Source organism: Microtus oregoni, unplaced genomic scaffold, assembly GCF_018167655.1.
Source record: "Microtus oregoni isolate MIOR12 unplaced genomic scaffold, Mior012 000019F_ref0000042, whole genome shotgun sequence".
Taxonomy (NCBI): Eukaryota; Metazoa; Chordata; class Mammalia; order Rodentia; family Cricetidae; genus Microtus; species Microtus oregoni.
Window position 1 is genome coordinate 35,780,868 of NW_024543078.1, and position 19,950 is coordinate 35,800,817.

Consider the following 19,950-nt stretch of genomic DNA (forward strand, 5'->3'; position numbering starts at 1 on the left):
TTAGCACAGAAAGTTCCTTGTCCCAGAGACTCACGCAGCCCAAGAAAACTTTGGTAAAGTTATCCCAGTTACGGCTTTACTATCCAGGCTGTACAACACCATCCCAGCATCTTCTCCTTGCTCTAGCCCTGCTTGCCAAGCTGTTCTATTAGTACATGCACTGCTGCTGAAGGATCATCTGTAGTGAACCTGGTCTTGCTCAATGACACTGTGTTCAGACCAGCAAATCAGTTGGACAAAAACTCCTCAAATAAAAATTTAGACCATTTCCAATAATGGTGGAATAGGTTATCCCAAATCCTCGCTTCAAAAGAAAACATTATTTCTCAAGGCCCTGTGGGAGCAGAATTCCAGAGGAAGGGGTTAACAAGGGTGATGCTGGCTTGGGGATGCCTAAAAGGGTGCAGTCAGGATGTTAGCTCGAGCTATGGTCACCTGAAGACCTCACTGAGGCTGGAGAATGACCATCCATGGTGACTCATATAATTTAATGCTAGTTAATAGCTGGAGGTCTCAGTTCTTTCTCCAGTAGGCTGTTTGGGTATTCTCTCATAGACACTGGCTTCTTCCAGACTAGCAGATCAGTGCATAAGAGGATATCTTCAATGACTTGGAAGTAGGTTGCACTCTGTCATTTCTACCCATCCTATTGGTTACACATGTAGGGTCGGATCAGCGTGGGAGTGGGCTATACAAGAGTGTGAATACCAGCTGGGCCTCTAATCCCAGCTACAAGGAGACTGTGTCAGGAGGATCTCACGTACAAAGGATGTCTGGGCTACAGAGTGAGTTCAAGGCCAGCTTGAACAATTTAGTGAGACCGTATCTCAAACTAAAAAGTTATAAGAGGGCTGAGGATCTAGTTTATCAGTAGAACACTTGCCTAGGATACAAAGGCCCTAGGTTCAATTTTTAGTACCAAGTATGTGAACGCCAACATCCAAGAATGCCAAGGGCATATTGGTTACTACATTAGGTTTCGCAGAAGGTCCAACTTAATGATTTGAATTGGACTCAGTCCTCAAGCTCAGCATGTTCTCCCTTTTCCGGTCTGAAGGTAGAACCTAGCATAACAAGAATGCTAAGCAAGAATTTTACCCCCAGTCTTTTCAATCTGTCTTCTGCAAGCAAGCCTCCCTAGCATCCCCAAGTCCTCCTGTCTCAGGCCGTCCATCTCTATCAACCTTCCCATCCATCCCCTTGTTCTCTGAGGTGCCTTCCTGCCCACCGTATGTCTGGGACATCTCTTGGGTGTGTCTCCCAACCATCCCTGCCTCCTCTGCAAGGAACAGGCCCGTGCTCTCAGCTTCCCTCCCTCCCCTTTCCCTTTCCTCTCTTCATTTCTTTCCCAAGCCACCCTCTAAGAATCCACCTTCATAACTCTTTGCCAAGGCCTGCTGTCCACTCACAGAATGAAACGAGAGGAGCCAGGGACAGAGACAGATGAGAAGCTCTGGGCAGAGAGGAGCAGGCAGGTTCATAAGTGTGAAATATGGACAAACCTGCCACCATCTATTCCCTGGGACAAATAGATCATCAGCGAATAGGCTACAGCAGAGCACGGAGACAAATTACCCAGCTGTGGCACTGTCACCTGCTCCTTATTGATGGCCTTTTCTGCTCGGGCACAACTGCTCTCCGGGAACTGTACCCTCCAGCTCCCGTGGGACCCAAGCAGGAGAGATGGTGGCTAGAAAGCTTTTATGCCTCTGCTGGGGCATGAGCCTCAAGACTAAGTCCAGCCCTTTGTTTCCAGACATCTTATGCACATATGAATAATGCGACTTTCACATAGCACTACTAAGCATATTAATAAAATCCATTGTGTGTAAGTGATAAATAATACAAGTGCTCCCCAAAACTTATCTCAGGTATTCAACTATTTCAAAGCTGTTGGCTTGGAATGAATCATAAACTGTGTGCACAAACTATTGCCACAAGATGGCACCACCTTGGTCTGGAAATGCAAGCTTGAATATGGGTTCTGCTGAGTGAATCTGACTGTAGCTGTAGTTTGCTTGGACTCTAGTCTATCGGCCATTCACTTAGCGTAAACTGAAGAGAGACAGCAACATCATATGAGCATATGCAGAGTAGGTATTGGATATGATAAGGAAACTAAGATGAGCCGGGCAGTGGTGGCACATGCCTTTAATTCCAGTACTCGGGAGACAGAGGCAGCCTGGTCCACAGAACGAGTTTCAGGCTAGCCAGAGCTATCCAGGGAGAGCCTGTCTCAAAAAACAAAAACAAAAGAAAAAACCAAAATAAAAAGAAACTAAAATGAAGACTGGGCCACCTGTGTGACCTGTGATACTATTTATGGAGAATATGTCCGTTAATATTCAGGCATCTGTACCGGCCTGCCCTTGGGGTTCTGACAGAATACATCCTCAGCTGCAGCCACTAAGAGTACCTCCTGTGCACATTCCCTTTTAAAAGAGCCCCGCCCACCTCCTATCTCTCTGCCTCTTTTCTCTTCTCCCGCTCCTGTCTCCCCTCACTCCTTTTATGTTCCCTTTCCTCTAACAAAAAACCCTCCACGTGATGCATAGCATCTTTCTCTCTCTCGTGCCACTTGTTAAATTACAACACTGGTTCCCTGATCAGGAAAGGCTCTCCTGGTGCTTCCTTCTGCCTGGAGCAGTTTGAGGCACACAGGGACCCTGGAACCTAGTCCACATACGACAACCTCACTTCTCTAACAGATCACTGGGTTCCTCCGTTAAATACCGGCATGATGGGGGCTGGAGAGATGGCTCAGTGGTTAAGAGCATTGCCTGCTCTTCCAAAGGTCCTGAGTTCAATTCTCGGCAACCACATGGTGGCTCACAACCATCTGTAATGAGGTCTGGTACCCTCTTCTGGCCTGCAGGCATACTCACAGACAGAATATTGTATACATAATAAATAAATATTAAAAAAAAAGAACTCTGTGGGCTGAGTGTGGTGGTGCACACTTTTAATCTTAGCATTCAGGAAGCAGAGGCATGCGGATCTCTGCTTGACAAGCCTGGCTATCCAGATCACTAGAATTACATAGTAAAACTCTGTCTCAAAAAAATCATGGGCTGCCGGGCGGTGGTGTCGCACGCCTTTAATCCCAGCACTCGGGAGGCAGAGGCAGGCGGATCTCTGTGAGTTCGAGGCCAGCCTGGTCTACAAGAGCTAGTTCCAGGACAGGAACCAAAAGCTACGGAGAAACCCTGTCTCAAAAATAAAAAAATAAAAAAAAATTCATGGGCTGGAGGGATGGCTCAATGGATAAGAGCACTGGCTTCTCTTCCAGAGAACCCAGGTTCAATTTCCAGTGCCCACATGGCAGCTCACAACTGTGTGTAACTCCAGTCAGGGGGTCTGACACCCTCACACAGACATACATGTAGGCAAAACACCAATGTACATAAAACAAAAATAAATTATTAAAAAAAATCATTTATGGCCTGGCAGTAGTGGCGCATGCCTTAAATCCCAGCACTTGGGAGGCAGAGACAGGCAGATCTCTGAGTTTGAGGCCAGGCTAGTCTACAAAAGGAGTTCCAGGACAGGCTCCAAAGCTACAGAGAGAAACCCTGTCTCGAAAAAACAAGAAAAAAAATCACTTAGTTATTGATACAGTATAAAGTTGTTTTTTTGTTTGTTTTTTAGTTTTTTGAGACAGGGTTTCTCTGTGGCTTTGGAGCCTGTCCTGGAACTAGCTCTGTAGACCAGGCTGGTCTCAAACTCACAGAGATCCGCCTGCCTCTGCCTCCCGAGTGCTGGGATTAAAGGCGTGTGCCACCATCACCCGGCTCCAGTATAAAGTATTAACCTAAGAAAAACAAGGGGTTGGGAGAGTAGTGCTTACCTAACATGCACCAAGGCCCGGATCCCATCACCTGGACCACATAAAACAGGGTGTGGTGGTACATGTCTGTGTTCCCTGCACTTTTGAGGTGGAGGAAGATCAGTTCAAGGTCAACCTCAGTTTGATGCCAGCCTGGGCTACACGTCTCAATAAAAGAAAAAGAAAAAAAAACCCCAAAAGAGTCTTAAAGCAAGAGATTTGTAATTTAGACATAAAACTAGCACAATGAGTAAACAGTAATGGGTAGGGGAAAGCCATCGTAAACTTAATAAGGGCAGAAGGAACAGACTGATAGAACTGCTAGAGGTCCTGAGTCTCCTAATAGCAAAGTCCAGGAAGAAAACAAGATGCTTACATGAGTTCTGTGCAGCTCTTAGAAAAATATATCATAGAATATTTAATAATATGGACTATATTTGTAACATTTAAAAAAAATGTTTAGGCCGGGCGATGGTGGCGCACACCTTTAATCCCAGCACTCGGGAGGCAGAGGCAGGCGGATCTCTGTGAGTTCGAGGCCAGCCTGGTCTACAGAGCTAGTTCCAGGACAGGCTCCAAAACCACAGAGAAACCCTGTCTCGAAAAAACCAAAAAAAAAAAAAATGTTTACTGGGGCTAAAGGGATGGCTCAGAGGTTAAGAGCGCTGACTGCTCTTCCAGAGGACCTGGGTTCAAGTCCCAGCAATCACATGGTGGCTTATGACTGTCTATAATTCCAGTTCCAGGGAGTCTGACACTCTCACACAGGTATAATTGCAAGCAAAACACAAATGCACATAAAATAAAAATAAATAAATCTTTTTTTAAAAAAATTGTTTACTGGTTGATTTTGGTTTATTTATTTTTTTGAGGCAGGGTCTTACTCTGTAGCTCTGATTGGGCTCTGACTTGCCACGGAAACCAAGCCAGCCTTGAATCTGTGTCAGTCCTCCTGCCCCGGCTTCCCAGGTGTTGAGATTACAGGCCTACAGTGCCACACCCAGCTCTACATGTTAATGAATAGAAAATCAGCAAATCATAAAACAATAAACAGTCTGTGAATGCAAAAACCAGTGGATTAGCCGGGCGGTGGTGGCGCACGCCTTTAATCCCAGCACTCGGGAGGCAGAGGCAGGCGGATCTCTGTGAGTTCGAGGCCAGCCTGGTCTACAAGAGCTAGTTCCAGGACAGGAACCAAAAGCTACGGAGAAACCCTGTCTTGAAAAATAAAAAACAAAACAAACAAACAAAAAAAAACAGTGGATTATACTTTATTTATTTATTTATTTTTGGTTTTTACAGGCAGGGTTTCTCTGTGGCTTTGGAGCCTGTCCTGGAACTAGCTCTGTAGACCAGGCTGGCTTTGAACTCATAGGAATCTGTCTGAGGGCTGGAATTAAAGGCACACGCCACCACTGCCCAGGTCAGAAGACAACTTTTGGGAGTCCTTTTTCTCCTTCTACCATGTGGGTCCCAGGAACAGAACTCAGGTCACCAGGCTTGCCAGCAGGGGCTTTTACCCACTGGGCCATTTCACTGGCTCTTTTTGATTTTATTTTGCTGCAGAGATAGGATTTAGCCTCATATTCATTAGCTTAGTCCTCTACTCGTATATTGCAGCCTCATCTTTACCCCCATTCCCTTCCTCTTTTCTTTCCTATTCTCTGCCCCCCCCCCTTTTTTTTTTAGATTCAGATACCAAGTTGGCCTGGAACTGTGTTAGGGAGGATGACCTTGAACTTCTGATGTTCCTCTAGAATGCTGGAATTATTGGAACAGATTTACTTGGTGCTGAGGATTGAACCCAGGGCATTATGCAAACAAGGCAAACCCTCTACTAACTGAACCACCTCCTCAGCTCCTTTTCATTTTTTTTTTCTTGGTTTTTCGAGACAGGGTTTCTCTGTGGTTTTGGAGCCTGTCCTGGAACTAGCTCTTGTAGACCAGGCTGGTCTCGAACTCACAAAGATCCGCCTGCCTCTGCCTCCCAAGTGCTGGAATTAAAGGCGTGCACCACCACTACCCGGCTGCTCCTTTTCATTTTTGGAGAAAGGGCCTCACCACGTAGACTAGACTGGCCTGGAACTCAGAGATCCACCTGCCTTTATCTCCAAAAGTGGAGTTGTTTTTTTTTTTTAACTCCTTTTACATTTATTCTTTTTTTTTTTTTTAATTTTTGATACAGGGTTTCTCCGTAGCTTTTGGTTCCTGTCCTGGAACTAGCTCTTGTAGACCAGGCTGGCCTCGAACTCACAGAGATCCGCCTGCCTCTGCCTCCCGAGTGCTGGGATTAAAGGCGTGCGCCACCACCGCCCGGCTCTACATTTATTCTTTGATAATTTCATACATGCAAACAATGTATTTGATATCATATCTAGCCCCAACTCCTCACTTCTCTCCTCAGACTTGCCCAACTCATTCCCTTCCCATTCCTCTTTGGGAGACAAGTTCTTGCTATGTAGCACAGGCTGGCCTCAAAGCTCCTGCCATCTATAGTACCTCAGCCTTTTGAGTGATAAAATTACATGTGCATCATCAAACCTGGCTTCAATTTTTAAAAAATGTATACAGAAGCCGGGCGGTGGTGGCGCACGCCTTTAATCCCAGCACTCGGGAGGCAGAGGCAGGCGGATCTCTGAGTTCAAGACCAGCCTGGTCTACAAGAGCTAGTTCCAGGACAGGCTCCAAAACCACTTAGAAACCCTGTCTCGAAAAACCAAAAAAAAAAAATGTATACAGATTACTTTACTTTTAAAAGGCTGTAAATCACAATATGTTATTTAACTGGTTATTTTTTTAATTAAAAATACAAGTAACTGGTCCGGTTAAATTCACGGCGTGGTTGAGGATGACCCTGAACTTGTGAACCTCCCATTTTCACCTGGAGTGCTAGGATCATAGGGTTGCAGCACCATGGGGCCAGGACTTTGTGCATGCTAGGCAAGCACAGAATGAACTAGCTACATCACCTGCATCACAAAACAAAACAAAACAAAACACTTATTTTATGTGTTTCCACTGAAAGAATTCTGTGTGAATCTTTGCTATCTCAGTCTCATTACGTAGCCCTGGCTGCCTGGAACTCATAAGATCCACTTGCCTCTGCTTCCTGAGTACTGGAATTGAAGAGCTGTATCAGGCTTTTCTTTTAGGTCACCAACCAGCTTCCAAATCATGACCTGGACCTAATTTAGGCTTCTTTTAGGCTAGCTCTTTTAACTTAAATTAGCCTGTTTCTCTTTATCTTCTTTCTGCCTCAGGGATTTTTATTTTTCTTTCCTTCTGTGTATCTTATTGGTGTCTTGCCCCAGGCATGTCCCTTGTTCTCTTCTCCTTCCTCCTCTCCCTTTCTTGCTCTTTCCAGAGCCTAGAGTCGGCCTCCTATTTATTCTCTCTGCCGGCCAGCCTTGCCTATCCTTTCTCTGCCTAGTTATTGGCCATTCAGCTTTTTATTAGACCAATCAGGTGTCTTAGGCAGACAAAGTGAAACAAATGCAACACATCTTTACCTAATTAAACACACATTCATACATTGTTAAACTTTACATGGCTAAAGTAGTATTCCACAGCATAAATAAATGTAACACATCTTTAAAAAGTTAATATTCCACAACAAATGGCCATATCTATTTTTTAAAGATTTTTACAATTTTATTATATGTGCATTGGTGTTTTGCCTGCATGTATGTCTGTGTGAGAGTGTCATATCTTGGAGTTACAAACATTAACTAGTTGCCATGTGGGTGCTGGAAATTGAACGTGGGTCCTCTGGAAGAATAATCAGTGGTCATAACCGCCTAACCATCTCTCCAGTTCCTTAAAGATACTTTATAATTAAACTTTTTATGTGGGTAGGTGTTTTTCTTGTATGTCTGCACTACTTGTGTGCCTGGTGCTTGAGTTGGTAGAAGAGGGCATTGGATTCGCTGGAAATGGAGTTATGGACAGTTGTGAGCCACCAGACGAGTGCTGGAAAACAAGCCTGGGTATCCTGGAAGAGCAGTCAGGGCTTTTTTGTTGTTGTTAGTGGTGTTTTCTTTTCTGTTTGTTTGTTTTGTTTTGTTGTTGAGACAGGGCCTCTCTATGTATGCCTGGCTGCCCTGGAACTCACAATTTAGCTGATATGGCCTCAAATTTACAGAGATCCTCCCCTCCCTTCTTCCCAGTGCTGGGATTAAAGGCATGCACTATCATACTTGGCACAGCTAGTGCTCGTTCCTTCTGTGTCATCTCTGCAGCTCCTATTCTAAAACTATAATTTTTTATTTTATGTGTATGGGTGTTTTACCTGCATGTTTATCTGTGTACCACATTTAGATGACCTAGAACTAGAGTTGCAGGTGACTGGGAGCTAAAATAATTGCTGGGAATTGAACCCGGGTCCTCTGGAAGAGGAGCCAGTGCTCTTAACCGCCGAACCATCTCTTTAGCCACCTCACCCATTTTATTTTGTAATTAGGTTTGTGTGTGTATGTGTACGTGTGTGTGTGTGTGTGTCTGTGTGTGTGTGTTGGAACCCCCATGTAAGTGCAGATGCCCGAGGAGTCCAGCAAGAAGGCATCAGATCCCCTGGAGCTAGATTTACAGGCTGTTGTGAGCTGTCCCGTTTGGGTGATGGGAATTGAACTCAGGGCCTATGGAAGAGCACTATATGCTCTTAATCACTGGGCCATCTCCAGCCCCCATTATATCTGTTTTCATTCCTGGCCCTCTCTTTTAAGATTCACAACTGCCTATCTTATCTGGATATCTTCCCAGGAACTTTGAATAGAGTATTTTGCAGATTAGCCCTGAGCCTAGCACCTAGGAAATCTTCTATAAAAATGAACTATTATTGATCATCAACATTATATTTTAGCTCCTGCTGTGTGAGCTACTTCCCTCTGCTGCTCCTCAGTGGCTTCCCCAAATCACTTATTCACTGGCAGTATCTTTGGCTCTGGGTTATTTGTTGTCTCTGCAGGAAGCCCAGAGAAGAATCCAACCTGGTTTTCTCATCAGCAGAGAAAAACTGAAGCAATAAAAATATTCCCACACCAAGGCCACAGTACCCTGAAGGATCATTTTGGTGGCATCCTCCCTGCTGGGTCCATGCAACAATTTCCTTCCAGGGGTCTATTCTAGAAGAGCAAGACTTATGCTATGGTAGAGTTCTAACAGCAAAGTCTGCTGAATACTACAGAGATCCAATCTTGTTATTTATATAATGCCTTTTAATCTTTCTGTACATACAGAACTGGGTTTCATCATGATATTTTCATACATATAAATTCTTTTTTTTTTTAAAGATTTATTTATTTTGTTTACAGTCTTCTGTCTGCATCTGTCTGCATGTGTGCCTGCAGGCCAGAAGAGGGCACCAGATTTCTTTACAGATGGTTGTGAGCCATTATGTGGTTGCTGGGAATTGAACTCAGGACCTCTGGAAGAACAATCAGTGTTCTTACCATCTGAGCCATCTCTCCAGCCCCCATATAAATTCTTATATTCTGTTCTTGTTAGCTCCATTCCAAGTGAGTGTGTGTGTGTGTATTTGGCTTTTTTCTTTTTTTTTGGTTTTTCGAGACAGGGTTTCTCTGTGGTTTTGGAGCCTGTCCTGGAACTAGCTCTTGTAGACCAGGCTGGTCTTGAACTCAGAGATCCGCCTGCCTCTGCCTCCCGAGTGCTGGGATTAAAGGCGTGCGCCACCACCGCCCGGCTTGTATTTGGTTTTTTTCGAGACAAGGTTTCTCTGTGTAACAGTCCTGGCTGTCCCGGAACTCACTCTGTAGATCGCCTGACCTCGAACTCACAGAGATCTGCCTGCCTCCGCCTCCCGAGTGCTGAGATTAAAGGTGTGCACCACCACTGCCTGGCTCCCACTCCCTATATTTTTTTGGTTTTTCGAGACAGGGGACCGAGGACCCATGCTAGCCTTATCGCAAGATCTGAGCCCATAAGGGGTGGCTCATGCCCTTAATCCCAGCACTGGGGAGGCAGAGGCAGGCGGATCTCTGTGAGTTCGAGACCAGCCTGGTCTACAGAGCTAGTTCTAGGACAGGCTCCAAAGCCACAGAGAAACCCTGCCTCGAAAAACCAAAAAAAAGCTTGCTGTATGTATTAAACAAGCTTCAAATTCCTCAACTACTTCAGAAGGTAAGGAAGGACAATCACGGTCCCTTTGGTAATTGGAGTTCTTGTAAAGAGAAGCTGGAGGATCAGGCAGGTAAGTGGGGGCCAAAATGGAATTTCGGCGGGACGATGCGTTTCTCTAGGGGCGGTCTCCATCCACGAAGCACCTCGTGAGGTGCGGCCCGAGCTTCCACAGGTTTCCCGGGAAAGGCGCCGCCTGCGCTTCTCCACCAGTCTTGCTAGAGTAGGCGTACGCTTTACGAACAAAAGCGTTCGGAGTGACCACCTCTCTAGCCACTCAACGCCGAGCACAACCCCGCGCCCCTGGCTCAGTGCAACTTTCAATTGGTGAAGTGGCCCTGGAGGAGGCGGGACAGAGAGGAAGTCCCGCCTTCCTTGGCACTTCAGCCAATCATAGCCTCTGAGATGTGGTTAGGTTGCATCCTTGTGTAGCGTTCTGAGCGGCCTGAGGGCGGGGCGGGGGCCCGGCGGGTCGCGGAGGTGGGGGTTGGTGGAGGACTCTTCCCGAGGGCGCGCGGAGCCGAGCCGGTGACAGACGCGCACGCGTGCGTGCGCTCCGGACTCCTGCGCGGCCCCGCGAACCCCGTCGGGCCGCTGAGAGGCGCGCGGCGTCCGCGCCGCAGCCGTCTAGGATTCCAGCCCAGGGGCGTCCCCGGGCGTCCCCAGCCCGAGGCTCCGAGTGCCGGGCCGCGCCCGCTCCTGCCCGCGTCCCGTCCCCGCAGCCGTCAGAGACTGTCCCTTAACTCGCCTCTCCGCTCCGAGGGCCGGGTCCTCGCGGCCCATGGTGGCCGCTGGGGACCCACGCAGCCTAGGTCTGTTTCGGGCCGGCCAGCCGGCCACCATGGTGGCCCTGCGGCCTGTGCAGCTCCTCCAGGGGGGCTAATAGACCCAGAGCCTAGGGGTGAGAGGGTCCCAGGCCAGAACCCTGCGCCATGGCTGGAGCCATCGCTTCCCGCATGAGCTTCAGCTCGCTCAAGAGGAAGCAGCCGAAGACATTCACTGTGAGAATCGTCACCATGGACGCCGAGATGGAGTTCAACTGCGAGGTAACCGGCCGCCAGTCCCGACGGACTATGAGCGGAGAGCCGCGGAATCCCTGCCTGTCCGGCAGGAGTGCGCGTCCCCACCCACGGGGCGCCCTCGCTGCGGTGACAGTCGAGATGGAAGCTTGAGGGATTCTGTAGATACCATCTCTGGGCAAGGGTGGAGATGGTCAGAACCGGAAAGGACTTTCTAGGCCCAGATCACAAGTTAAAGCTAGTTGTTGCCTTTTAAAAACAAAACGTGGGTCTCTTGGGTTTGGCACTTCTTGAAAGTTATTTTCATTCATTTGTTATTGGAAAAAACTGGAATCTTCCATAGTTTACAGTGTGTAGGTCTTGCGCTTAATATTCCAGGGAGTTTTTCATTAGGAATTATTATGTACGCCAGATCTTAAAAATGACATCTAGCCAGGCATGGTGGCACACGCCTTTAATCCCAGCACTTGGGAGGCAGAGGCAGGCGGATTTCTGTGAGTTCGAGGCCAGCTTGGTCTATAGAGCTAGTTTCGGGATAGACTCCAAAACTACAGAGAAACCATGTCTCGAAAAACAAAAACCCAAAAAGTTGTTGAAAGTTTGTACTTTTCCCTGTCCAAAACTTTAAAGTTTCTAGGAAAAACTCTGAGGAAAGAGTGACTTACGTTTACTTTCCGTAGTTTCTAACATGGTAATAATAGCTATCATCTGTTGAAAGCGTGTGTGTGTGTGTGTGTGTGTGTGTGTGTGTGTGTGTATGCTGTGCAGGCACTCCATCACTGGGTTATATCCACAGACATTTATACATTTAACTCTCAAAAAACAAAACAACCACCAAAAAAAAAATCAGTCAGGATTATGACCCTGGAATATATTCGATCTGGTTTCCTGGCCCATTGCTTCTAAAACCCTTGATATGTCCAGAGTAATAAGTGTCTTCTTGTGAGCTAATAAGTTGGCTTTAGTTTAGGATTCAGCTTGGTTGCCAGAAAGGCTTAGTTAGCATCCTTAAGGTTGGGACTTCTCAATTCTTCACTCAAGCAAGATGGGATTGATGGTTAGATTGATCACCAAACGCTAGTGATTTAATCAATAATGCCTTTATAATAAGCCTCCATAAACTCCCAAAAGGAAGGTGTTTAGAGAGCTTCCATCTGAACATGTGTACTAGGAGTGGGCATACAACTCTTCACCCTTCCCCACATGCCTTGCTTTATGCATTTAAGAAAGCTGGTAATAATCTTGTGTCCTTTGTAATGTCCCTGATTTAAAAAAAAATAGATAAATATGAGTGTGAGGTGCTCTACTAAACAAACTGAACCCAAAGAGGCAGTGGGGTACCTCAGTTTGTTGCTAGTCAGAAGCCTGTGCTTGGCATCAGACACAGGAGGCTGACTTGTGTTGTGTGGCTGACACTAACCCATGAGATTTAACATTCCAAGTAGTGTGTCAGAATTGAATTAAAGGACACTCAGCTGGTATCTGATGAAAGAAAGAATTGTTTGATTGGTTGATATTGCCCCATCTTATTTAACTTTTTTTTTTAAATATTTATTTATTTATTATGTATACAATATTCTGTTTGCTTGTATGTCTGCAGGCTAGAAGAGGGCACCAGACCTCATTACAGATGGTTGTGAGCCACCATGTGGTTGCTGGGAATTGAACTCAGGACCTTTGGAAGAGCAGGCAATGCTCTTAACCTCTGAGCCATCTCTCCAGCCCCTAACTTTTTAATTTTTATTGTTTACCATTTTGTTGAAATATTTTTGGCCAGGTGTGTCAGTTCACACCTATAAACCCAGTGCTTAGGAGACTGAGCCAGAGGATTGTGAGAGTTCAATGCTAGCGTGGGCTATAGAATGTGGCAATAGCCTCTGAAAGCGGCGGTGGTGATGCTTTCAGAAGCAGCAACAGGTGGATCTCTGTGAGTTTGAGGCCAGGGTAGTCTACAGAATGGTTCCAGAACAGCCAAGCCATGGCTACACAGAGAAACCCTGTCTTGAAAAATCAAAACCAAAAAAAAAAAAAAAAATGTGGAAAAAAACTTTAGTATTTCCTTCCTTCTTACATATGTAGAGTGCCTCAAGATTTTGAGCTTTAGACTAAGCTTTTAGCCAGGCTGGTACTTAATTTAGTCTTTGCTACCCAGCAACATTAGTAGGAGTGACAGTAAGTCAGGAGTTACCAGATTGTACACATGGCTGTGTAGTAGTCAATCATTTCAGCTTTACAGGCTCTTGGAACTGTTGGGACAAACTACTCAGCTCCTAAGCTTTGGTTTTAGCTGACTGTATCAGGAGCTCCACTGATACAGTAGTTTCTACTCCAAAACTAGAGAACATAATTTTGAAAACACACTTTGGAAATAGTTGTAAGGGTGAACAACTGCTACAGCAAGAAATCAGTGGAAATTCAATAAGGTGAGAGGTAGTAGTTTGAATAAAGACTTCAAGACTGGCAGTGCTTCTTTCCCCCTTCGGATGAGTTAGATAGGTTCCATCCTTGTTGCTGAGGCTGACTGAGTCTTAGGAAGGTGTCCTGGAGAGTGGAGCCGCCTTTTTCTACCCAATCCCTACCTGTGGAATAGGGTGTGGCATACTCAGAAGGTTTAGGACCTAACTGCTCTTTCCTTGACCTTGACTTGTGAGGCAGTTATTGACCTCAGAAAAGGCAAGTTGAAACCTCACCCTGTTGTGTTTTTTTCCACCAAAAACTCGGTCCTGAAATTGGTGGGGAAAGGAACAGAGAAAAGCTTGCCATTATCCCTATCCCCATCTCCAGAATCCTGGTTCAGATTTTGCCTGGTGAATGGAGGGAGCAGGACTTAAACAGAGTTGTTGACTAGGGGGGATAGCTCTAATAAAGCTGGTGCAGGTGGCCCAGATTAAACCCCTAGTACCAAACCCACAAACAAACAAAACCCAGATTGTCCTAATCTTACCCAGAGGACATAACTTCACCTTGAAAAACTCTAGGACAAGTCTGAGGCCTTTTCTGAGGCCTCTCAGCAGTAATGCTCCTTTATTCCCCTGGGAACCAAAGACCTAACAACTACACATGCACGTACTGGAATGTTGGGAACTTCCCATCTCCCTGAGTCCTTGTGAATGTTCTCCAAATAGAACTCAGTTATTGGAATTGGGGCAAGATAACCCTTAGACGTTGACTCAGTTCCTTGGCCTTGGTTAGGGGATACTGACTCAGTTCCTAGGATATGGTTAGGATGACTCACAGATGTTCCTCTTACCTCGCCTGATCTAGCAAACACTCTCTCACTGTGCCTCAGATGAGTCCCCCCTCCCCCTTGTTTCTATGGCATTTTACTTTAAAAGTAGCCTATACCAGCTATTTGGGGTCTTTTGGCTTCTTGAATGCTGAAAGACCCTGTCGCGACAGAATTAAATTCTCTTGCTTTTACATCAACTGTGGTGTGAGAGTGGTATCTTGGGGTGACTCCTCCTAGTAGATGGACTTCAGGGTCCAACAACCTGAAACACAGTGGGAAAGTTTATGCCTGAAGACAGTCTTGAGAGTACTAGGTTTTAGTGAGAAAAGGTTGGATTTCATGAAGACACAGCCTAGGCTATATGTTTTCCAGTTTGCAAGAAATTATTAGGGAACTCTTCTTAGGTAAGAATAGAGATCAAACATTTACCTCAGCAGCTCCCTCAGAGTAACCAGCAATCAGTAGGCTAGTTTGTATACAGGTTGTGCCCCAGGGCATTGTTACAAATATTAGAAAAACAAGGCACAATTAGAATTTAACAGCTAGCTAGATGGTCATGGAAAGGGAAGACTAAAGCATGTCATTCAAGGTTCACTACCCAAATAAACACCTGTGAGGAAAAGTCACAGGCCTTCACACTGTGAGATAAATAGATTTTGTTAAAGTCATCCAACCAGTCACAAAACAAATAAGTAAATGATAAGTCTTGAAGTTGGATTTGATGGTCTGTGTCTGTAATCTTAGCTCTTTCAAGACTGAGGGCAGGGGAATGGAACAGTCAAGGCCAGCCTGAGTTACAGAGCAAGTCCTGTCTCAAAAACACAAGGACAGAGTGCTGCCCTTCCCCCACCAAATAAAAGCCCTGGTTAGGGCATCTGTATCCAGAGTCATTAAAATATATTAACTGAAATGTCCAAAACATCAAAAACGTTGAGATACGCAAAGAAACGGGAAAATATGACCAGTACAAGGAAGGAAGAGGAGGTGGGTATGGGAAAGCTAGCTACAGAAGTCCCTGTGAGAGCGAACAGGAGTCAGAGTTAACAAAAAAAGGCTTTAGGGTAGATTGTTCAGTCTTTAAACTGCTTGCCATGCAAGTATGAGAATCTGAGCTTTGATCCTAAACACCCATCTAAAAGCTGTGCTGGAAAGTGGAAGCGGGAAGATCTCTGGAGCTTGCTGGCCAGCCAGTTTAACTGAATCATTGAGCTCTAGTGTCAGTGAGTGACCTTGTCACTCAAAGGTAGAGAGTAATAGTGGAAGACACTTGATATTGACCTAAGGCTTCCACATTTCCATGCGCACCACACAAGTACGCATCCGTGTACAAGCACACACTCTTGAATGCACACACAAGATTTAGCCATTATAAATATATTCCCAGAACTTAAGGGAAGCACAGAGTAGTAAAATAAGGCAACAGGATACTGCCAAATCAAATGGATGTCACTAAAGAGAGAAATTATAAAAGAGAGTCAAATGAAAGTTCTAGAGTTGAAAAGTCCAATAGCTAGTATAAAATATTCAATAGAGGAACCCCAGTTATAAATTTGGACTGTCAGAAGAAAGAAGTCAACTAAGAATTAGATCTAATAAAGTTGAATATAGGTTAGTCATTTCAGAGTGGTGAAGATGAGATAACCAAGAACTGGGAGGATTTGTTGCTCAAAAACCTACCTTACAGGGGATTAAGGGGTTCTTCAGGCTGAAAGCAAGAGACCTCAGTAATTCAAATGTGCATGAGAAAATAGTAGAGGCAATTATGTGATCATATAAGATGCTGTAAGCACATAATTTTCTCCTTAACTGATTAAAAATGTTTAAGTGTTTGTAATGTTAAACATAAAATATGTATTTTATGTATAACACATTTGGTAACAATAACAAAAGAAATGTGTTGAAAAAAAGCTATAATGGGTTAAGGAAATGACTACAGAATAGCTGTAATAATGAATTAGTGTGTATGTAAATTTGATATATGTCTATACTAATACCACATTAGAACATTTCTGGATCACTTAAAGTGAACTAATGTAAACCTGAAATTGATTTTGATAAGTCAAGATTATATGATAAGCTCCAGAGCTGCTACTTTTAGTAGATCTAAAAATATGAACACAGGACTTAGAGAGATGGCTCAGTAGTTAAGAGCACTTGTTGCTCTTGCAAAGGACCCAGAATTCCAGGATTGGTTCCCACACCCATATGTCAGCTCATAATTGTAACTCCAGTACCAGGGTATCTGATGTCCTCTCTGACCTCCGTGGGCATTGCATTCATGTGGCATTCTACATGCAGACAGTATACTCATACACAAAACAATGAATCTTTCTTTAAAAAAGAAAAAGGTTATTAGCCGGGCGATGGTGGCGCACGCCTTTAATCCCAGCACTCGGGAGGCAGAGGCAGGCGGATCTCTGTGAGTTCGAGACCAGCCTGGTCTACAGAGCTAGTTCCAGGACAGGCTCCAAAGCCACAGAGAAACCCTGTCTCAAAAAACCAAAAAAAAAAAAAAAAAAAAAAAGAAAAAGGTTATTAAAATTTATTTATTTGGTTTGGTTTTTTTGAGACAGGGTTTCTCTGTGTAGCCTCTGCTCTGCAGAGGAAGCTGACCTTGAACTCAAATCCATTTACTTCTGATTGATTTCCAAATACTGAGATTAAAGGCATGAAATACCGGGGGCTGGAGAGATGGCTCAGAGGTTAAGAGCATTGCCTGCTCTTCCAAAGGTCCTGAGTTCAATTCCCAGCAACCACATGGTGGCTCACAACCATCTGTAATGAGGTCTGGTGCCCTCTTCTGGCCTGCAGGCATACACACAGACAGAATATTGTATACATAATAAATAAATAAATAAATATTAAAAAAAAGGCATGAAATACCTTACCTATTTACCTATTTTGTTGTTTTGGTTTTTGTTTTTGGAGACAGGGTTTCTCTGTAGCTTTGGAGCCTATCCTGGAACTAGCTCTTGTAGACCAGGCTGGTCTCGAACTCACAGAGATCCGCCTGCCTCTGCCTCCCGAGTGCTGGGATTAAAGGTGTACACCACAACACACCTGGCATCAATAAAATTTTAAATGTGTTTCATTTAAACTGGTAAGATCAATGGGTAGATGAGATGGCCCAGCAGGTTCTTGCTGCCAAGTCTGAAAGCTGAGTTTGATCCTGGAACTCACACAGTGCAAGGAGAGAATGAGTTGCAGCAAGTTATCCTCTAGCCTCCACACAAATATACATATAGACCAACGTGTACACACACCCTAAAGGGAATGGTTTTTTATTTTTTATTTATTTACTTAATTTTCGAGACAGGGTTTCTCTGTAGTTTTTGGTGCCTGTCCTGGAGCTAGCTCTTGTAGACCAGGCTGGCCTCGAACTCACGGAGATCCGGCTGCCTCTGCTTCCCAAATGCTGGGATTAAAGATGTGTGCCACCAGTGCCTGGTGTAGGAAATGTTTAAGAAAATTAAAAATTTAAATTTACTTTATGAGTGTTTTTCATGTGGGTATATATGTGCAGCACATGTGTACAATGCACTTGGCGGTCAGAACACGGTAGAGATGTGTAAATCTTGGAGCTTTGTGGCCAGCCAGTTGTTGAGCTCTAGGTTCAGTGAGAGATTCTGTCTCCAAAACAAAAAAAAAAGGTGAAGCATAATTGAAGAAGACATTTGACACAAGTCAGTGCATTGGCACACATGTATACACACATATACACTGTACCCCCACATGACATTAAATTAAAAATAGATTTAATTACATACATAAAAAAATAGACTTAATTAAAATTTAAAACTTTTGTGCTTCAAAGGGCAGAGTTAAATGAAGAGAAAAAGTAACAAATGGTATAGTTGAGAAGGGACTTTGTGATGATTGTTCATCAGTGTCAACTTGACTGGATTTTTTTAAAAAATACTTATTATGTATACAATATTTGTCTACATGTATTCCTGCAGGCCAAAAGAGAGCACCAGACCTCATTACAGATGGTTGTGAGCCACCATGTGGTTGCTGGGAATTGAACTCAGGACCTTTAGGAAGAGCGGGCAATGCTCTTAACCACTGAGCCATCTCTCCAGCCCTTGACTGGTTTTAGAATTACCATAGAAACATACTTGAGCCTTCAATCCCAGCAGTCACAGAGGCAGACAGTTCTCTGTGAGTTCAAGCCCAGTTTGACCTACAGAACAGCCAAAGTTACATGTTGAGACCCTGTCTAACATTCCCTCAGCTCTTACCCCCAAAATATCTGAGTATGTTTCCAGAAAGTTTTAATTGAAAAGGGAAGCCACACTCTGAATGTGAGTGGTATCATCGCATAGACTCCGGTCAAACTGAATAAAAAGGATAAAGCAAGCTGAATGTAAGAATTTCTCTTTGCTTCCTGTAATATGAGCACCTTGCCACCACACCTTCCCTGCCATAATAGACTATCCTCTCAAACTGTGGGTCAGAACAAACTCTCTGATTTACTTTTTAGTGCAACAAGAAAGCTAATTCAGACTTACATCTGAAACATAACTCTTTTTAAATTTCTTTTTATTTTTATGTGCATTGGTGTTTTGCCTGCATGTGTATCTGTAAAAGTGTCAGAACTCATGGAGCTGGAGTTACAGACAGTTGTGAGCTGCCATGTGGGTGCTGGGAATTGAATTGGGTCCTCTGGAGGAGCAGCCAGTGCTAATAAGTGCCGAGTCATCTCTCTAGACTTATAAATAATTCTTATATTTCAATAATCAAAAGACAACCCATTTAATAAATAGACATAAGACCGGAATAGACCTTTCCTAATGAAGATACATAGCCAGTAAATACAAGAAGAGATACTCAGTGTCATTAATCATCAGAAAGTGTAAATCAGAAGCAGCACAGTGAGAACTTTACTGCAAAGGCAGTAAGATTCCAGGAATGAAAAGTTATGTAGTGTCGCTGTGAATGTGGAGAAAGCCATTGTGAAAGATCGTGTGGTGGTTCCTCACCCTAAGCATAGTTTCTAGCAGTCCTACTCATAGACCCATCAGACAGAAATAATGTGTTCACAGAGAAACTCATGGCGATTATTCACAATAGCCAGGAAGTGAAAACAGCTGCTGTCCACCAGCAGATAGCTTATGCATTCTATGGGATATGATTTGGCAATAAAATGGAATGACGTATCAATACATGTTTCAACAGACCTTTAAAACAGGAGTCACAGGAGAACATGTAATTCCATCCATGGAAAAGCTAGAGTAGGATATTAATGGAGACAGATTATAGATTAGTGGTTGCTCAGGACTCAGAAAGTGAATGGGAGTTTAGGGGTATTTTAACTTAAGGATATGAAGTTTCTTCTTGAAGTAATGAAAATGTTCTTGAAGCTGAAGGTTAGAGTGTGTATTGAGCATCTGTAAGGCTCTAGATTCCATTCCCATTGCTGAAAAACAAATAAAATCAAAATTACTATGGGCAATATGTAATCTGCCAGCTGGGAGCCAAGGAATACCATAATGAACCTCATACCAAGACATTTATTGGGAGAAAAAAAAAACCAGGAGGGTGGCTGCTATTGTTTTTTTTAAATTGATATTTATTGAGCTCTACACTCTGCTCCCCTCCCTGCCTCTCCCTTCCCACCTTCAACCCTCTCCCAGGGTCTCCATGCTCCTGATTTACTCAGGAGATCTTGTCTTCTTATATTTTCTACTTCTCATGTAGATTGGATCTATGTAAGTCTCTCTTAGTGTCTGTATTGTTGTCTA

General features: G+C 44.3%; 1 protein-coding gene across 5 annotated transcripts in view; it reads left to right on the top strand.

The window, feature by feature from the left end:
- Nucleotides 1–10,409: 10,409 nt before the first annotated feature.
- LOC121459447 (merlin) overlaps nucleotides 10,410–19,950 on the top strand; it is a 95,350-nt gene continuing 85,809 nt past the window's right edge. For all 5 annotated transcript variants that reach the window (XM_041669227.1, XM_041669226.1, XM_041669230.1 and 2 more), the window contains exon 1: nucleotides 10,410–11,004. In XM_041669227.1, coding sequence (XP_041525161.1) covers nucleotides 10,891–11,004 — 114 coding nt within the window. In that variant the 5' untranslated portion in view covers nucleotides 10,410–10,890. The remainder of the gene's footprint in view (nucleotides 11,005–19,950) is intronic.